Genomic DNA, 19,253 nt, shown 5'->3' on the forward strand with positions numbered 1-19,253 from the left:
AAAAGGGGGGGTGGGGGAGGGGGACCAAACCAGTAGCAGAAAGATGTTGCTAATGAAGTGACCATTGAAGATATCAGAGTGGCTGTAGCTCAGGAGGTAGAGCAGGTCATCTACTAATCGAAAGGTTAGTGGCTCAATTCCTGTCTGCTCCAGTCTGCAAGTCGAACATCCTTGAGCAAGATACTAGACCCAAGTTGCTCTCTGAGGCATCGATCAGAGTATGAATGTCTGTTAAGGTTACACAGAAAGCACTTATGTAGAGAAAGCATAGATAAAAGTGAATGAGGGGAGTAGTTTAATGTGCTTTGTGTGCTCAGGTAGAATAGAGAAGCCATATATAAGAAACAGTCCATTTACCCTGTTTTTTTTTAAAGAACGTATTATTGTTAGGGATTATTCTGTCATTGCTTTTTAACCTCCCTACGTGTCATTTCTGATAATAACTACTGTAGCAAAAGTAAAGGTACAGCTGTGAGGGGAAACTGTGACTTCATGGTTTTGAATATATCAAAGAGGGTCTGTTGTAAAAAAGGTGGGATGGAGCTGAAGCAGGGTTTAGAGGGGAGTGGGGTTGGACACTTGGAGGTGGGCGTGTGAAAGGGTGGACCAGTCAAAGCTGGAGTTTAAATATAGGCATCAGAACAGCAGTCACTTGTTGTTTGGCTCTTTTTTCCCCCCCCAGCCACCAAACGGACCAGTTTGTGTTGTTGACTGGTTTAAAAACCTCTAGTTCTGAATGTTCATGGCGCAAAACAGCAAACATCTGGCATCACAAATCAAACTGCTTTTAGACTGATTAAAAAACCTATATAAAATACGGCTGCTTTGAAGTGCTCTACATGACTTTCCAACGCCCCTTTCCAGCCGGGTGTGGCCTTTTTTTCTTCTTCCCAACAAGCTTTCTCATATCTTAGACTGAACTATGTTTTTAAAAGTCAAAAACAAAAATGTGAGGCCACTTAAGACAACTTTTTCAACTTCTTCTGGTCTTAAAATATTTGAGATTTCCCGGGTCCAGTTTTCCATGAGAACAGCAGCAGTCAGACCATATGGGAGCCAGATCTGTTTGAGAATAGTTCACGGGCTGTTTGTGTGTTTGCTGCCAGCATTTCACAGCTCCGTCTAAAAGCACCTCACTTACGGAAAACAAATTCTCACACAGGGGCTGTGTTTAATGGACTGACGAGGCTAAAAAAACAAGTGAAAACTGATTTGATATTTTCCAGCTCGGGAGAATAACAGCACAAGGAAAGCAGTGTTTGCCCATTCAGGCGTAGTCTTGATTTAAATGCAGGTTTTTAACATCTCATGGGATTTACTCCAATTTCAACCCTGGTGCTGAAAATACAAAAAGACTGAAAATGGTCAAATTTAGAAATACTGAGTGCCAGCTGTTTGCATGACGTCCTTCATGTATAATAACTTTGTACATTTAATGAAGCAATGCAATATTTCACATTTATATAATTAAAATTATGTTTCAAGAGTACAGAGGTGTGAAATTAATGCTCTTCTTCAGCATTAGTTTATTAGTCCAAGACCTATTCACATGAAATTTTCAGGGTTCAAAAACACATTAAATCTCTGTTCAAAACTGCAGAAAAATGAATTTTACTCCCACTCTGAAGCTAAAATCTGTTTTTTGTTTACTTAAAGTGCACATAGATGAGGATCGACACCCTGGATGTGTGATCGGAATTCTGATTTATTAGAGAGAAAGGATCATGAAATTCCAGATAAGTTTCTGGACACATGAGCCAAAACTCAGACCAAGAAACTCTACGACCTTCCTTGAACCACTCACACAGTAGAAAACTAGAAATCACAGATGCTCAATCTGTGATTGGATGGTTGCACATCTGTAAAGGAGACTGAATGTTGTATACAAGCTTTGGGCAAACAGACAGCTTCTTACTTATTTCAGGAAGACAAAGCCAAAAATGCATCGTGCGCTTGTTCCAACAGCATGACTTCAAAGTAAAGGAACATCTAGAACTAAACTGATCAGTCTTCATTCCAGACTCGTCACCTACCAGAAAAACCTGGAGCATAATCAAAGAGGAAACCCAAGAGAGGACGCCCGGAACGGCGAAGCAGGTGAAATCATCAAGTAAGAATGGGGAAACACTCTGTTTTTCATGTTGCAACAGAGTGTTACACTTTGATAAATTTGCACCCATCTTCTTGTTCTTTCTTAAATAAACACGTTGTTGAGCAGATATTTAAAAGGCAATCACATTTTTCACCTCTCTGATTTTATTTGTTGTTTTGCACCCAGCGTTTCAGGAAACAGAGTCCACGGCATGATGCAGAGAAGAGATAAAAACTAAAGTTACACTGTGTTAGGCACTCTGGGCATTTTGATGAAGGATGCTGCAAATAAAGCTTATAGGAAATCAAAATTAAAATGATTAAAATGTCCATCACACAGACTTGGAAGCAAACACAGTCGAGCGTAAGCGGATTTGTAGCACAGGCTGTTTCTATATCAGAGCACAAAACGGAAATTTGTATCCTGTTGGGAATGGTGAGAAAGGAAAGACAACGCCAAAGTCAACCCCAAACTTCCACAAATAGCCTCTAAACGTATTAAGAGCTTGCTGTTTTTTGCTTTCTTTTTTAGAGATGATTCAATTTTATGTTTACACGAGAGGAAATGCCCTGCTGCTCGGTGTTTGTAGCAAAAGAGTAAAATCAGTAAATACAAAAACCTGCCTCCAAACAACACTGTTTTAAAATACAAGCTTGGACACATACAGTAAACATTGACTGTAAACCACAAGTTCAAATGTCCTGAAGGAAATCCTTTCATAACTTTTCCTACAAAAACATTGCTGCTTAAATCTAACACACTCAAAAGTTGAAGATGCAGTAAGAGCAAAAACATAGAAGCAAAGCTTTTATCTGGTTACCTGCTGAAGTTTTTCCTCAGAAATATCACATCAGCCTAAACCAAGCGTGCCTCAAGAACACACTGATCCTGAAACCAATCATCCGTTTCATGACGAGCACAAAGTGATTAACTAAAAAGAACAGTCTGTGGCCATTGAGGCCATTTTGTTCACATAAGAAAATAACTATCACTCTCATTTTTTTTTTTTTTTTTTTTTTAGATACCTACGACAAAATATTACTTCCTTTGTTTCCGAATCACTTCAGCTTCACCCCAGAAATAAAAGGTGCATCTTATTTCACCCCAGTTTGGTTAAATATGTGTTTACTGTGTTGCTTCATTTAGATCACTTTAATAAGAGCCTCTGGTGAAAAACATAACAGTGAACACAAATCTAAGTTCTTCACACGATTTATGGGACAACATTATTTCCTCTGCATTCACAAAGGACGGTTAAACTCGCTTTACATTATACAGCCTGCTTTGAGCATAAGATATTCCACTTCCTGTCAGTGTGAAGACGTTTAACCGAGACATCTTAATGTGAGAAAAGCACATCGCAGTATTTATAAATGATTAAGACATGCTGCTAGAGTAAATGAAAGAAATCCTTCAGTGTGAGTAAATTAATGTGTAAAATTAGGTCTGGTAACTAATTTCACAGACTTTGCAACAATTATAAAATCTCAGAAAGCTTTTATTTTATTCCACTTTTAGGCTAGTTTAGTATTTAAAAGAAAAAAGTAAAAAAAAAAGAATTACCTGTTTTGAAAAGCCCGGGAAGTCTTTATCATTAGCAAAAGTTGTAAAACTCTCTTTATGTCTGTCTCCACGTTGGTTGAGTGTGGAGTGAGTGCATATGAGAGCATGAGGGGGGGAATGGATGTTTGTGTCTGTGTGTGCCTGTATGTCTGTGTCTATATGTCAGGTTGGGTATCAGACGCCACCTCTCTGGGGACACCTCAGGCCCTCCAAGGTTTGGAGGCCTATCTCCACCCACCACCACTTCCCCTGCCGGTGGCGGACTCCCTCAGGTGTCGGTGTGTTGGTGGTTCTTTGTGTCTGGGGGTGGGCGTCCGGGTACACACCGGCTCACTCCTTGGCGGCCGCTTGTCGGGGCCTGGGGCCTGGGGCTCGCTCGGGCCCCTTTGGAGGTGGGGTGCCCCCGGCCTCTCGGCCTGGGGCTCGGTCACTCAGGCACAGCTGGGGGCCGGCGGAGCTCACGGGCGCGTCACTGCAACTCCCCCTGACTTCTGCTCCGCGGCTGCTGGGCGAGCCCTCATCTGGGACTCTCCTCAGCTCTTACTGGAACAGTGGCGCGGCTGCCCCTCTGTTGGTCTTCCATGGTCTCTTGTGTTCTGGGGGCCTCTGGATGTCTGGAGTTTTGATCTCCTCCATACCCGCTTCACACCCTGGAGGACGGGGCTGTGGCCCCCCCACACTCCCTAGCAGATCATTACATGGAGAAACCTTTGGAATGCAAGCATGCTGATCCACACAGGTATGCACACATGGGTATTCACAGACGCGGACTAAAGCTTTCTTGGCTGCTGCCTCAAAGCACACTGTGCGCTGTCTATCTTGCGTGCTGCACAATATCGTTTATTATTTAGTAAATATTGATATCTATGACTAGCTAGTTTATTGTGATGGTGCTTTGTTTTCTCTATTATTATGTTGCTCTTTGTTGTTTGCTGTCTCCTCTGTTTGTTTTTTTTGTTTGTTTGTTTTTTTTTCTCCATACAGGTGACCCAGGAGTTCTTTTTTTTTTTTCTCTCTCTTCCCCCCCCTTCTCACCGTCTCTTCTCCCCTTTGGTTTTCTTTCTTTCTCTCCCCCTCTTTCTCTCATTCATTCCCCCTGTCCTATTTATTAAAAAAAAAAAAAAAAAAAAAAAAATGACAAAGGATGAACTGAAGCTCTGCCATCACGTAATGTTGCATACTGCTGTTTCTGATGTCATTTAAGAAAAAAAAAAAAAAAAAAAAAAAAAAAAAAGCAAAAGTTGTAAAACTTATGAAAACATAAAGTCCAACATTTATGGGGTCCAGATTGGAGTCTTCACCTGGCTAATTCTGTGGCTAACCCTGCTGTAATATTTCCATTTGACCACAAGGTCTGGGTTACTTCACCCAACTTCTTGAGAAAATTAGATGAAAGCTGTGGCAACACCAGCACAACCAGTCTGGAATGATATGAGATGCTGTCCAAAAAGGCTTTGCAACTCTGCCAAGAAAATAAATCTAAATTTTAAAACAGTGACCAATTTGAATTAGGCCACTTCCTTATTCAAGGTCATCTCCTTGTGTCATTTCAAGATCAGGTCACTGGGTGACTTCTTCCTTTTCCCTTAAATGAAATTCATGTTGAAGGATCCCCTTTTTGAAGAAACCGAGTGCTTAGTCATTGGGCTGATGGGGTAATATCAATAATCACGTCACACGAAACAAGCAGAGTTCTGTTTTTGTCTTTATTTAATAAGCTGGTTCATAAATAATCACACATAAAAGATTCTTTCAGTAGTTACAAAGTGGGTAGCAACTTAGTTAGCGCCTGGAGAAAAAAAGATAAAACAAATGAAGAGAAGACTGCCGGCGGGTGGGGGAAAGTTTATGGAGAGCGATCTCAACAACTCGGGAGTTCATAAAGCGGAGCAGAGAAGACGGAGCCGACGGGAGGGTTAAACATCCGACTGGTGTCCCATCACGTTCCCGGCAGCCGTCGCTCATCAGCAGACTAGCAGCGGACAAAAAGGCGGCATGCGTGTCGCCGTTCAAAGCACATGCCCGATTTTTGTTTCTGTTCTCCAGTGTTTTCAAAACAGTCTTGAAATGAAACAAAGGGAAGGGAATGTATCGGGAAATTTAAAAAAAAAAAAAAGGAAAGAAAAAGAAAGAAAAAGCACAAGCTACATTTTAGGCTCACAAAACAAACTGAAATAAAAGATGTTGAAGTGGCATCTTCTTGGCTCAACTTTCTCCTCCTCCTCTCGGGAGCGATGGATTTACGAGAAGGTTAAAATGTTTGACAGTGGTTAAAGAGGCGGCAAGAGCCGCTGCAGGATGTTTGTTTTTTAGCAATTTCATTCGTTCATTCATTCTTTTCGGTAACTCGTTATTCTTTTCTAAAACTACCTCTTCCCTCCCCTTCTGCTGGTCTAATCGCAGGTGACCAACAAGCTTTGATTTGAATGAGACCGTTTAAAAGAAGGGGAGGAAACTCGCCTCGCTAAAACTGGTCTGACGCAGCGATGGGTGTCCATTGCTGGCTAACACTAGCTTTCACTCTATCAGGTTACAAGTCCTTTCACGCTCTTGTTTAAGGAATCTAGTGGTCAAAGTTTTTCTCAGCGTGATGGGAGTCTACTTGGACACTTGCTGCTGAATGTGCTGCAGGAATTCATGATAGGAAGAAGCCCACTCTGACCGGTCCTCCACCAGGTGCTGGAACAAAGTGGCTTTAGCAGAGGCATCATCTCTGCGGGAAAGAAGGAAAAAATGCATTAAAGGGAAAGAAGAAACTGGTTTGTACATTTTAATGCTCTGTAAGTCTAAGAAGTGTTGGAATCTATTCCACATAACTTGAAGCATTGCTGACATGTCAGCTCTTAAACACAACACTCTCCTGCATCTTCTACCTCACTGACTCTGAACTGACAGCTGTTCGTACAAATCCCCAGCATGAGAGTTTTTCTCTAAGAGTCTGCGGAGCCACCTCCTCAGGACCACCTATTCAGCAGTCAGAGCCAAAGCCCTCCCTGCCTGTTTTTTTCATCTTCTTCTTTTTTTTTTTTTTTTTTTAAATGTCTGTCTTTAATTTCAAAAAGACATCCATGAAGGACGAGTTCCCAGGCTGGGCGAGACGTTGCTGGCTTCTCTAACCCGACTTACAAGAGCAGAAACTGAACGTCTGATCTGACGTCTGGTTTCTCTCTCAGAGCTCGCAACTGCTTGTAGTCAGACCTTGGCTTTACTTTGAGAAATATATTCCCAATGCAAAAAAAACCCCAAAACTGAGATTTGCCAGAATGAAATGTTATAAAAGTGACAAAACAAGAGCTATTAAGGAGCCGCCTTGAGCTCTGGAGATAATGTGGTGTGATATTTTTATTTATTTGACATTTAACAGGCTTTAGAAAGTCCCGCATAAACAATAAAGATGTAGCTCTCTGCTGCTTAGCCGTCTGCCTCTTTTGCCCCTTTGTTGCTATGCTTATAAACAGCTCATTGCGCACCTCTTCATTGTTTAACTGATACCTACAGTGTGTCTAAAAAAAACAGAGATGACGGTCTTACGTGTAAATGTCATTCTGCCACGTAAGCGCTCTGGCAGTAACAGGCACACAGCTTTGATGTCTGGACCAAAAAAGGGGGAAACACCATCAACAAGGCTCAGACGGAGCAGAACATGAGCTCAGTCAAACCAGGACATACTTGTACATATACGCAGAAATACAGGGGTCGATGCTTTAAATGTACTTTTTATGCTGTAGTAATCTCTCTGAGCCAAAAGTTCAGGTTGCAAACGACCCTAAAAGCTGTTTTCTTCTACTCTTTGCTCTGTATGATCTCACAGAGAGCAGGATTGGCTAACACAGTCACCTCAGGCAAAGCTCTGGCCAGTCAGAAAAAAACTGGCTTAAAGGGAGAAAACCTTAAACAGCTTGTGTCCCCCTGGGAATAAACTGGGTGCATGTCCATGAGATGAAGGCTTTAAATGCTTTGTCCCTTCCTTCACGGAGCATCAAATAACACCAGGAGTCTTTCAGAAACATGGTGTTAATTCTTAAGGCTTTTAATCTGAAAAGTGACGTATTTTTTATGCCATTCTAGTGTCCGACTTCCTGTCCACATCATTCTGAATGATGTCGAGTTGAGAGCTGCTTCTGGGACACTTCTGAAATGTTGAAGTACAATCTGATAGAACTGCAAGCCATCATTTCATGAAGAAGGGTGGATTATTGTGAACTATGACTCATGCAGAGCTACTCTAGCAGAGATCAAGTCCAAACACTGAGGTGGAAATGAAGAGAATAGATCCCTTTAACTACACGTCCATTGGCTTCTCTGTCAGGTGCCCATCCGCTTTTTCAAATATTCGAACATTGCTTCCTTGAATATTTTAGCCACTCTTTAAAGTTCTTGCACTTTTAATATCATTAAAAAAACAAACAAACACATCAACAACTGAGAGGTTCGAAGTCACAGAGAACTTGAAACCACTTTAAGAGCCGTTTTTAATTCTTTTGTCAAATCTCTCTCGTAGTTCCTGTCATTTCAGATCATTAAGTCCTGTCATCACGCAAACATCTGTTCAAATACCACTCAGTGCATTTTTACTAACATGTCATGTAAACATGTGGCTAAGCAACAATGCCGTACCACCAAGAGGAGGAGAGAGAGGAAACCGAAACAATGCGTTCCCTGCGGATGACTTTACCGCCGCTGTCAATCTGTGACCTCAATGCTCACTTTGTCTTTGTGTTTACACTTCGGAAATACTTTTCCGTCAACCTCGTGCCGATCTCTGCTATATGAAACTGTCCACACCTAGTTTCTGTTCAATGCCAATCAGAGCAGCTCACTATCTGGAGTTACGAGATTCCAGGGAGGTGACGAAGCAGAAGGGCGAACTCGGAGAGGATGTGCAGTATCAGACAATCGTAATGTTCTTTATTTGCTTTATTTCCTCATGAGCCTCAACAGAATACCAGATTTAATTTGGCCAAGTAGCCGATAGATATAAAAAGGCACCTATCACATGACTGGAACATTAAACTTAACGCTGAACCCGGAGGTTCACAGGAATGAGAGATGATTCTTTTTAATTTGAAGTTTATTACTTCCAAAAATTATTGCCTACTTTTTTCTGTCAGTAATAAGCCAGCTCAGTGTCCAGTAGTAACGGCTCACTGTGCAGCTGTCCTGACACAGCATCCACAGAGCCTGTGCTCCAGTTTAAGTGAAGTTTTAGGATTTCGTCAGTCTGTTAGTTCGCACTCATTACCAGGTGTCTTTGTGTACAGTTTAAAAACACAGGTTCAGGCTAACATGGCGGTGGCCAAAACACTAATGCTGAACCTTCAAAATGAGTCCAAAACCAGTGGTTGATGCCACGATAGGCTGTGTGCCTGCAATCTTTTATGACATGTGAGGCCCTGAGGCGACTTTAAACAAGTAAAACACAAATGACTGCTCGCTTGGGGTCAGCAACTCTCTGTGTTCCCAACAGAGCACAATCCCTGCTTTACACTTCAAACCTCAGTTTTCTGCAGTTCCGTCTTTGGCGACAGAGCAACTCAACACTTTTTCCTTCAGTGACCTCAGATTTTGTATTAAAGCAATATGTGAGATCCATTTCACGCAATTAAAAAAAAAAGAACAAAACAAGCTGTCTATGTATATCTGTGACTGCCCTGAAGAAGAAGCACAGTTTCCAGTGTGTTTGCAAACAGTCAGATATGAGTCCAGATGTGCGGCAGTGCTTACTTGACGACATGTATCGTGGAGCTGAACGCTCGGTTGTCGTGGAGCCAGTCGAGGAAAGCTCGCACCCTCTCAGAGAGAGGAGTCTCCAGCTCCGGAATGTGACTCTAGGAACCAAAGAGGACAAGAGGGGAAACAAAACAACAACGCTGTTGTTAGTGGAGTGTTTCAGATAGCGCAGATTCACACAGTCAACCCCAGCCATACAATGTGGTTAACGGGAACATGCCTGTGGTGGGGAGTGTGGGCTTGTAGGTGGATCTATGAGGCACTGACCCCTTGCTAGAAAGATAAAATAAGCATAAACAAGTGCTGACTCGCCGTTTGCTCTGGGTGTTGCCATCACGCCCTCGGCGTGGTAATGACAGAACTTTCTAGGTGGCTGCACAGTTTGTTAAAAAAGCAGAAAAGCTACATCAGCAAGTCTGTTCTGCTGGACAAGTTGTTTTTTTCTAACTAAGTGAACAGAAACACAGCTCCTTCACTGTGGAGCTCAACTGTGAGTCATTTTCAGGGGAAACAAAATGTCGCATTGCATCATTCAGCCAGCGACTGGGCGGCGCACACACGCGTGTGTGTGTGTCAGTACAGACATTTCCCTAATCACACTTCTCTGTAACGTCCTGATGTGCTGGATGTAGAGGGAAAATAAAAGCTTCATTGTACTTCAAAAGATTAATTGTCTCTTTGAACTGTTTGCATGTGTACTTCTACTCAAATGAGTCTTACTGACCATGTTGGGGGGAATTGAAGCGTAGTTCGGGCAGCCCAAAACATCTCGGATGAACATTTCGTTGCAGCATTTGCCAATCCACAGATAAAACACCTGGACAGGCAGAAGAGAAGAGGAGCATTACCGCACAGTATACTTTCTACACACTCTGACATGTGTGCGTCTTAATCTGCCATAACTAAAGAGCCAGCAGGGCCAATGTTATTAATATCACCACTCTAAACTATGACAGTGAGGAAGAAAAAATAATAACAAAACAATTATAACAATAATTTTCTCTTTTAGTTTTTTCTAGGGTTTTTCCCATAAATTTCTATTTCTTATCAATTCCCCCCTTCGTATGCATCCTCCCATAAATTTGACTGTTTTTCTCATAAATGTTTTTTCCTCATAGATTAGAAATTTATAATTCTTTCTCTTAACTTTGAGTTTTTTCTTGTAAGTTTTTTTATTTTCAATAAATGTGTGGCTTTATGTTTTGCCTTGTTTGTTTGTTTTTTGTAATATTAAAACCCTCCCACCTTTTTAAAAAAAATCTTTATTGCCACCAAATACACCATTGCACTAGTGAGAAGTTCACTCAGAAATTAGATTTGGTACCAAGTTTAAACTTCAAACATCTAACTACCCTCCATTTATTACTGATACTTTCCAGTGATAGTCTGAAGATTGGAGTGTTTCGGTTTCTTTCTGTATTTAATTTGCTCCAGTGGAAAATCCCTTTAAATTAAATTATGTGACATTAAACTTAATGAAAACTGGGCTCCAGTGCTGCTGCTGATGTTACTCCGAGGCAAATAATGAGACGATAAATCCCAACTCCAGTCCTCAAGCCATCACATATTATTTCAGGCAAAGACAACTTCTCTTTGATTTGCTCTAAATTATGACCTAAGGTTTATTGCATTTTATTAAAGGACTAGATGGTGAGAAGACAGAGACGTGAAAAATATAAACGAGGTGAAATAAAGACTTCTCGGAGCTTACGTTGCCACAGTCCATGAGGAAAGCTCCATCTCTGCTCAGCCTCTCAGCAGACAGGTGGAGCAGATGAGGCTGAGGGACTACGGTATCGTTCAGATGAAGCGCCCCCTGCAGGTCAGACAACTTGTGAGCAGAGTATAAAAACAGCTTTACTATATACATGTGCAGACAACATATACATAATAATTACATAGTGTCACAGGTAAAGCTCCCAAAGCTTCAAACAGAGAGCATACAAACATTAAAGTCTGATATTACCTCATTTAAAATATGTCTCCACTATAATATAATCTTCATAATTCTTGTTATTACAAGTGTTTAAAAGTAAATGTTACACGTGAGACTATTTTCACATTTTTAAATACAACTTTAAAAGAAACGTTCAGTGAAAAAAAAGCTGATGCATATAATGCAAACTAAAAAATAAACACTAAAATAAAAGTTTTAATCACGTTTATTATGACATTTCTGTCATTGAGTTAAATCCTTGTTGTTCTAAAAGATACCACAAGCTTAAAAACACAGTTTCCTCATAAACATTTCAAGTCATCTGTTTTAACTAGCAAAAGCAATCCCAATGATCCCAAACCAATTTTCACCAAACTTTCTGTGAATTTCCAGAGAAAAAAAGCAGACTGGCTTTGCTCTTAGTCATCATAATGTTCAGGATTAAGGCTTTGATGTGACACCTTACCAGATGCTGGGATTCCAGTGTTTTTAGGCAAGACATCTAAGTTATCTAAAATATCTTATCAGCTCACTGTTACATTTAACCACTTCGCCAGGTATAAAAAACAACCTAAAAGAGTGAGTCAAGCCATTAAGCACAGGTTTAATAATAAAGTTGCACTGCATACAGAGATATATATGTTAACGATGTTATGTTAATGGGTTAAATAGTAGTCATTTTGTTTTTCCCTCTCTCTACTATTCTTTAGTGCACTGAGTTATGAGAAAAGCCATCTGCATCCCACCTGGTCAGAGATGTTGTCCAGTCGGTAGAGGTCAGGATGAACCATTCGCATCAGCTGCTGCAGCGGCTGAGTCTTGAATTCGCACATGGCAAAGACCCGCTCGTCCAGCCTCGTGCTGGTGCCCGTCCGCAGGGCTTTCTGAAAGCAAACACACATCACATCAGCAGTGTTGGATTTGATTTCTCTGATTTATTACGTCAAGAATAAGAATAAGTTCAAAGATCTATAAAAATTAAAAATGCAGAGTAAAGCTTTAGCCCCATTTGCAGAGTAAAACAAATCCTTTTGCTAAAAATGGAGAATTAAACTGCAACAAGTTCAGACAAAAACATTGTGGTAACAGTTTAACCTTTAATCACCAGGAATAATAGGCCATAATGTGCTTCTTTCAATTAAACAGTGATGTTTCCGAAGTTTATTCTCTGATTCATCAAAGGAACACACTGTTAGAGTCCCACAAACACCTACAGGGAGGATTTGTCTCAGAAACAGGGTGTGTATGTGCTTCTGAACATGGACACACCCTGGATGTATGAATGCACACATGCCGGGTGGATTAATAGTCTTTAACCCAGGCATTGTGACTGTGAGCTCACACTTTTCTACTGTGTAACATTTGGTCACAGGGTGTTTTGTTTTTAGGGTTTGTACTCAACTACATCTTAAAATGCGTAATAACGTTTTGCAGGTTTAGTCAGTAAAACAAAACTCTCTCCTTTTACCTCAAAGTGAATTTAAAAAATAAAAACTTTCCAGAAGAAGTCTGCTAACAGGGAAAAGTGGAGGGCTGCATGCTTAAACACACATTCACAGCCTTTTCTTCTCCTTCTTTTTAGTGTATGTCATGCTGTGTGACGCGTGTGTGTTCATGTGCCGATGACAGTCAGGCAGCCGCACCTGTTTAAGTAGAGCAAGGATGTAGAGGGGGAAGAGATGCATGGCTGCAGGGAGGACAAGTCCAGACTGCTGAAGGTTGGAGACGTTGCTCTTGTAGGCGCTCCCCAAGTCCACCACCGCATTCACCAGTGCGTCCCGGGCGTCCGACAGGCTGGATGATATCGATCGATCGATGGCTGGATTGAAAAGACCAAATGAAGACTAGTTTACCTCCAAGACAGCATTTTAATCAGTTCTGAACACAAAGTTAAGTTAACAAAAGCCCAGAGTACGTCCTGATGAGACATGTTTACAAACTAGGGCTGTGCGATATGATGAAATATATCACATGACAAAATGAAAACATCGTTTCAAATTATTTGCTATCGTTTGTTTCGTGGTGGCGCAAACTACGCTGTTTTTCATTGTGGCACAGAGAATACCAGCATTGCCAGTGAAGATGAGGCAGAACCAGGTAGCTCCAAACAGAAGGACCAGTCAAAACAAATCCAGGACCTTATTCCTAAACGAGGTTCTACCTCTGTAGCATGGACATGGTTTGGTTAAGGAAAGTCTGACACGGACTAGAAAATTGTACCATGCAAATTATGGCGCAAACCAGTCCCCACCACAGACTCAAACACAACAAACCTCTTCTACCACCTACACAATAACCACGTGAAAGAGTGTGGAGAGAGTTTGCAGATGAGAAGCAAAACGGAGCCGACAGGTGCACAAAATAAACCTTAGACTCAAACGTTAGAACAGGCTTTTCCCCGCAGCACGCTGTGTAATAAATACTCAAAGAAAATGGCGGCTGTTGCAACTTCTATCTAAAAATACATAGTTTTATGCATGGGTCAAAACACTCAACTCCAGGTACACGACGCCAAGCTGAAAACATTTCACACAAGTCGAGTTGCCCGAGTTCGAAAACGTAAAAATTTTGCGAGATATCTCGTTATCGGGATGAGAAATGTCTCATATTGGGATATGAGATTTTGGTCATATCGCACAGCCCTATTGCAAACATTTTCATATTTATGTGGACATTGTGTGTCTGTGGGACAGGCAAACTTTGCACTCTTCAGCTCCAATGCACAACCTCTAGGGAAACAGCGGTGGTCAACATGACCCATAAAGCCACTCTGCACAGACTGAATAAAACCTTTTAATCATTAATATAAAATGCAAATGTATACGAATGTGACTCTTGAAACAGGAAAGACCTGGCTTACAAAAAGCTCTCTGTGGGTTATATACCACCACACAGGTATCGCTACATTTCCACCCAGGGTTGGTATTTAATTCCAACTGACTGCGTGTTTTATGAAACCCTATGGAAACTTATTCGATACATTTTGATGCATTTTTTTCTGCCAACTTTTCTGGAAAAAAAACACTGACAATATCACTTTATCACTCTAATATTTTTAACATGTTATTGGATTTGTGTCAACCACGGGGAGGCTAGAGGCCAACTGTCATAAATGTGTAAAAAGTCTTAGGTTAAAAGTACTGCACATGAAAAGGCGTGAAAGCCAAGGATTTAAGCTAAACACTTACCCATGTTGGCTAACAGACAAGTGATGGCTTGGACGTCAGCACCGGCATACACATCACTCAGCTGACTGACCACCGGCAGACACAGAGTGTGGACCCTGATACGTCTCTTTCCTACAGATGAATTAATAACAGTCCCGTTTTCAAGATCTTTAAAGAATTTCAACCTAAATGTGTTACCATGAAAATGAGTCATTCTTGTGTATACCTTTACTCGACGTGTAGAGCAGAGCAGCCTGGAAGCAGGCCAGAGACGAGTCTGCCAGAGAGTCTTCGACTGACATCTGGACAGCGAAGGCAGAGTCTGGGTTCACATTGGCCAGGGACAGCAGGTCAGTGGAGCGCACAAAGAAGTTACCGTGAAACGTGTGGATGGATAAACCTGAAGAGGAAAAAGGCAGGGACAAAACTTGTGTTTGACACAGAAACATTAAAACGTGCATGAAGCTGCATCTAATCTGATTACCTTTAGTGCATCTTATTCTCATGACCGCCTCAAAGCCGATCTTCCTGGTGAGGTAGCGCTCGAGGTCTCTCTGGAACTTTTCCAGCTGGGCCGGGTTGTGGATGTAATGAAAGGAGGGATAGTAAAAGACGCTGCCTGCTGAATACCTGGAGATACATGCTGAGAAATAAGAAAAACATGAGAGGATCGACATTAAGAGAATTACATGTGATTATCTTCAGTCTGTGAAGACTGGGAAGAAGAGTTCAAATACATCATTATGATGTGTGTGATTTGTAAATAATGCCTTAATCCCACACTGGACTGAATTAAAGATTAAATAATTCAAAACACAGATAATATAATATTAAATATGACATAAAGATGAAGAAAGCAAATAGGTCGATGATGGCGAGAAAGCAGTTTAGAATAGGTTTCTCCTTTATTAGCCAGAAATAAGCTGTTAGGAGATTTGGTATCCGTGTCAACAGATGACCTGGTGTGTGGTTTAACAGATAAAACAAGGTTGATAACACTGGTAACACACTTTCTGGATGTTATCACTTGAGCCGAGGCCTGAGCTTCTGCAGGACATTTTCTTCGAGGCAAATTATTTCCAGTCTCCTGAATCACATGTTAGCTGCTACTACTACTACAGCAACAGCAAAACAACAAGCTCTGATGATGATAAGCTGAAGAACCTGAGTGCAGCAGCAGTACACACTCAGAAACCAAACCACAAAATGCTCCTACAGGGTTATTTTAAAGCGATCTGATTTAAAGTCTACGTTTGCAAATCTGCACAAAAAAGGAAATATATTATTAAAAAAAAAAATAGAATAAAAGAAATATAGAATATAAAGAATACTGGGAGCCGATTTGCTCATTAGCATTCATAACATAAGCAAAAATGTTGACACTTTGGATACATGGACAACATGAAAGATGCCAACAGCTGACTCAATCATGCTCTCACCTAATGAGGCGAGGTCGGCGTACTGGGAGCTGAGGAGGAAGAGATCCACTCCTATCTGTTGTCCTGAGCAATCCAGTGCAAGTTTCTTGTAGAAGTCAGTGGCAGGACCGAGGTGGTGGGCTCCCTGAAAGATATGAGAGTTATTACCAGCAACTCCTCATTTTGATCACAGGACTGAGGGAATGGGGACCTTCCTGACAGCAAAAAAAGACAATATAATATCTTTTTCCCCCGAGCAAACAAGCACATCTGTTATTTGTCATTTTCTTTTTGGAAACTCTTATCATGACTTGTTGGCAGTTTATTCAGAATTAAAAAAGAAGATGCTAAACTTGAATAAATCACAATCCTGGGATGACAATAACAGTGGTGTTTAATCTGAGATGAAATGTGAGACAACGTTGGGACAGGTAAGAAAAGTGAGCTGTTGCAGGAAAGTATAAATACAACTCAGCTGTGAAAATGCCAGGACACAAAGTACTAATCTTTGGCTGTACTTCATCTGTCATATGGTTCAATTTAAGCTTCACAAGTCACAATGCAGCCATGATTTAAAACTCCCATTTGATGTGAAAAATATAAAAATTAAAACAGGGCACCCGCAGGCACTCCAACTTCATGATCATGAGACAAATTCAAAAAATACGCATGAAAAACAAACACCATGAACATACCGCACAGAGGTAGGAAATAAGGATGTTTTTATTTATGTCTTACTTATCAATAAATATCTAAATAAATAAAATAAATATATAATAAAATAAGGATCTGGCAGTTCAGGGTGGTGATTATTAGCTGTTACAGATGAAGCACAGCAGCCCACTTTACACTAAAACAATCTGTTCATTAAACATTCGACGGCTTGCTGTGTCCAAACTTTTCACTGTTAACATCCAAATAAAGACAGAAATAAGAAAAAGGATGCTGTTTAACTCCAAATAAGGAAGATATGATAAAATCCTGCATCTGCTCTTGCTCCCACTTTCTCTGGATAGTTGTTTTTCTCATTATAATCACAAATAAAAGAAAATATAATTACCTTTGAGCTCGAACGCTGATTGGGGTCTTCTCTCGACTGCAGCTTCCCGGCTCCCAGCGTCGGCAGCTGAGTCTGGAACACCGTGATGCGGCCTCCGGTGGGTGACATGAGCTTGAAAGCGGCCTGTAAGGCAGGACCGAGGGCGCTGTGGGTCTCTCTGCTCTGGCTGAACAGCGCCGGCAGTGACTTCAGCAAGTCCTTCACCAGCTGGAGGATGGAGAAACAATACATGAGAAAATTAAAAAGAAAACCGTTTCAGAAACATCATGAAGCAGGCACGAACATGACAGAAGAGATGCAAGGGAACAAAGCAGCACGCTCTACCTCGTTGCTCTCCTTTAGATTCACCATCAAGCTGTCATGAGATGGTATGAAGACATCTGCAAAGAAAGCAGGAAAGACTATTAATGCGGCTATAGATGACACATTTCTATCAAATACACTAGAAAGGGTCATTAGTCACTCTAATAGACCACCACCTCTGGTCTTAACTGTGTGGCAACAACTTTTGATCGTGGGTCACTGCCACAGCTCTCATGTGTCATTTTGAAGTAACTTATATTTACCATCGATGTCTGACACCACCAGCATCTGTGGCTGGGACAGCCCCTCCTGGAGATTGTAAAAGTGGATGGTGCTATCAAAGGTGAGGAAGCCCACTCTGGTACGCGAGTCCCCAGGCAACCTGCAGCAGGAAACATTGTGTCAGCCTGGTTTCTGCCTGTGACAGACGCTAATAATCAGCTTGATTAAATAGCTAACTGACAAACTCATGAAGCAGCAACATCAGGACTCACTTATCCAAGTTCCCAAGAAGTGATTCACAGAAGTACTTCAGGTATCCTGCTTCCACAGCATTGTGAGACACGTCGAGTACAAACAGGTAGGCCGCCGGCTGAGGAGGTCGCAACTGAAAAGGAACAAAAACATCAAAGATCCCTGAAGGTTTGAAAAAAAAAATAATAATAATAATAATAAGTTTTTATATGACCTTTGCAGGTGTCACTTCTTATGCATGAGCCTTCTTTTTTTCCCCTCTGTTTACTAAACACAACACTGCCCTCTAGTGGACAGAGAAGCAAAGTACGTGTAATATGAATAAGAGGCGTGTTTACCATGTAGTCTGAGGAGGCGATGAACTCCACAGTGGAATTCTGGACCTCTGGCCTCTTGTGTGGTTCACCGTATGACCTTGTGACTGGATTGTACATGAACTCATCTGGTACTGAACAAGAATTAAAATGGCATAAAACATTAAGGCTGCAAAACATGATTCAGCAGTAAAGAAATTGCAGGGACAATATATAAATAGCTTGACTGGACTTGTACCATCATTGACCCGGTAACACAGGTTGCACTTCCACCTGCGCTGGTCCAGAAAGGTGACGAACGGATTGATGTAGGTGCGGCAGGAGCGACAGCGCACGATCGTGTTTGATGTGATCACCGGTAACTGCTGCAGAGAGGCAAACGGGGGAAAAAGGCTTAGAGAAAGATGGACTAACTTCCAATAAAAAAATAAAAAATACAAAAGACATGTTTATGAACTTTTCATCTGTCATGCCTCAATTTTTTGGCCTCCACTTTCTTTCTCCATCCCATGACCCTTTCAAAACAATCTTCTATTTATATCTCAGCAGATGGCTGAATAGCACTTTGTTTCCTTTTCTGTGAGTGTGGTTGGAAAAAAAAACAAAACAAAACTGCAGTTCTTTTCTCCTCTTTTTTTTGGTGTCATGACTTCCGCTGAAGCACCAGAGTCACCCAAAATTTCTCCACCTTTTCCTTAGAACAAAGTCTGTTTATCCTCGGGTACACCTGAAGGCCACAACGGAGGTTTTGGGACTACTTTCTTTCTCTGCAATTTACTAAAAACAGCTAAAAATTATTATCAGATCAAATGCTAACATAACTATAAAATAATTGACATCTATGTTGATAAACAGTTGAGTTGAGCTGCAGTAATTAAATAAAACATGACACTGATAGAAAAGATTTTGAAAACTTGTAATTTCACACTTTGGTTGGATCGCAACAGTAATGTGTTACTTTCACAGGCGAAGTAAACACAGATGTCGAGAAAAACGCCTCAGTAGTGAAACCAAAATATCTTAATCACCTCTGTTTGCTGGTTCAGCTGTAAGGTTAAGCAAAAACTAAGAATTTCCACCTCTCTGGGTATTCGAGTAAATGGGTGCCAATGCTGCTGCTGTAGTGCAAAAAATTTAAATGTAGCTTCATTTTTCTTGTGCCATTTTCCATCATGATCAAATACATCCTCCCTTTC

The 19,253-nt window shown here is 41.1% G+C and overlaps 1 protein-coding gene across 1 annotated transcript in view; it reads right to left on the reverse strand.

Annotated features, from left to right (window-relative positions):
* Positions 1–5,660: 5,660 nt before the first annotated feature.
* Positions 5,661–19,253, reverse strand: part of sec24b (SEC24 homolog B, COPII coat complex component) — a 29,374-nt gene continuing 15,781 nt past the window's right edge. Inside the window, exons 9-24 of the mRNA XM_085416983.1 lie at positions 18,296–18,422; positions 18,082–18,191; positions 17,764–17,876; positions 17,533–17,651; positions 17,291–17,346; positions 16,967–17,173; positions 15,928–16,051; positions 14,973–15,131; positions 14,715–14,888; positions 14,510–14,620; positions 12,965–13,140; positions 12,068–12,205; positions 11,097–11,201; positions 10,110–10,202; positions 9,380–9,483; positions 5,661–6,368 (exon numbers count right to left, since the gene is read on the reverse strand). Of these exons, the coding sequence (XP_085273109.1) occupies positions 6,254–6,368; positions 9,380–9,483; positions 10,110–10,202; positions 11,097–11,201; positions 12,068–12,205; positions 12,965–13,140; positions 14,510–14,620; positions 14,715–14,888; positions 14,973–15,131; positions 15,928–16,051; positions 16,967–17,173; positions 17,291–17,346; positions 17,533–17,651; positions 17,764–17,876; positions 18,082–18,191; positions 18,296–18,422 (2,031 nt within the window). The 3' untranslated portion in view covers positions 5,661–6,253. The remainder of the gene's footprint in view (positions 6,369–9,379; positions 9,484–10,109; positions 10,203–11,096; positions 11,202–12,067; positions 12,206–12,964; positions 13,141–14,509; positions 14,621–14,714; positions 14,889–14,972; positions 15,132–15,927; positions 16,052–16,966; positions 17,174–17,290; positions 17,347–17,532; positions 17,652–17,763; positions 17,877–18,081; positions 18,192–18,295; positions 18,423–19,253) is intronic.

Source organism: Rhamphochromis longiceps, linkage group LG2, assembly GCF_057381845.1.
Source record: "Rhamphochromis longiceps isolate RC_006_pf linkage group LG2, R_longiceps_female_GT1.1, whole genome shotgun sequence".
Lineage (NCBI taxonomy): Eukaryota > Metazoa > Chordata > Actinopteri > Cichliformes > Cichlidae > Rhamphochromis > Rhamphochromis longiceps.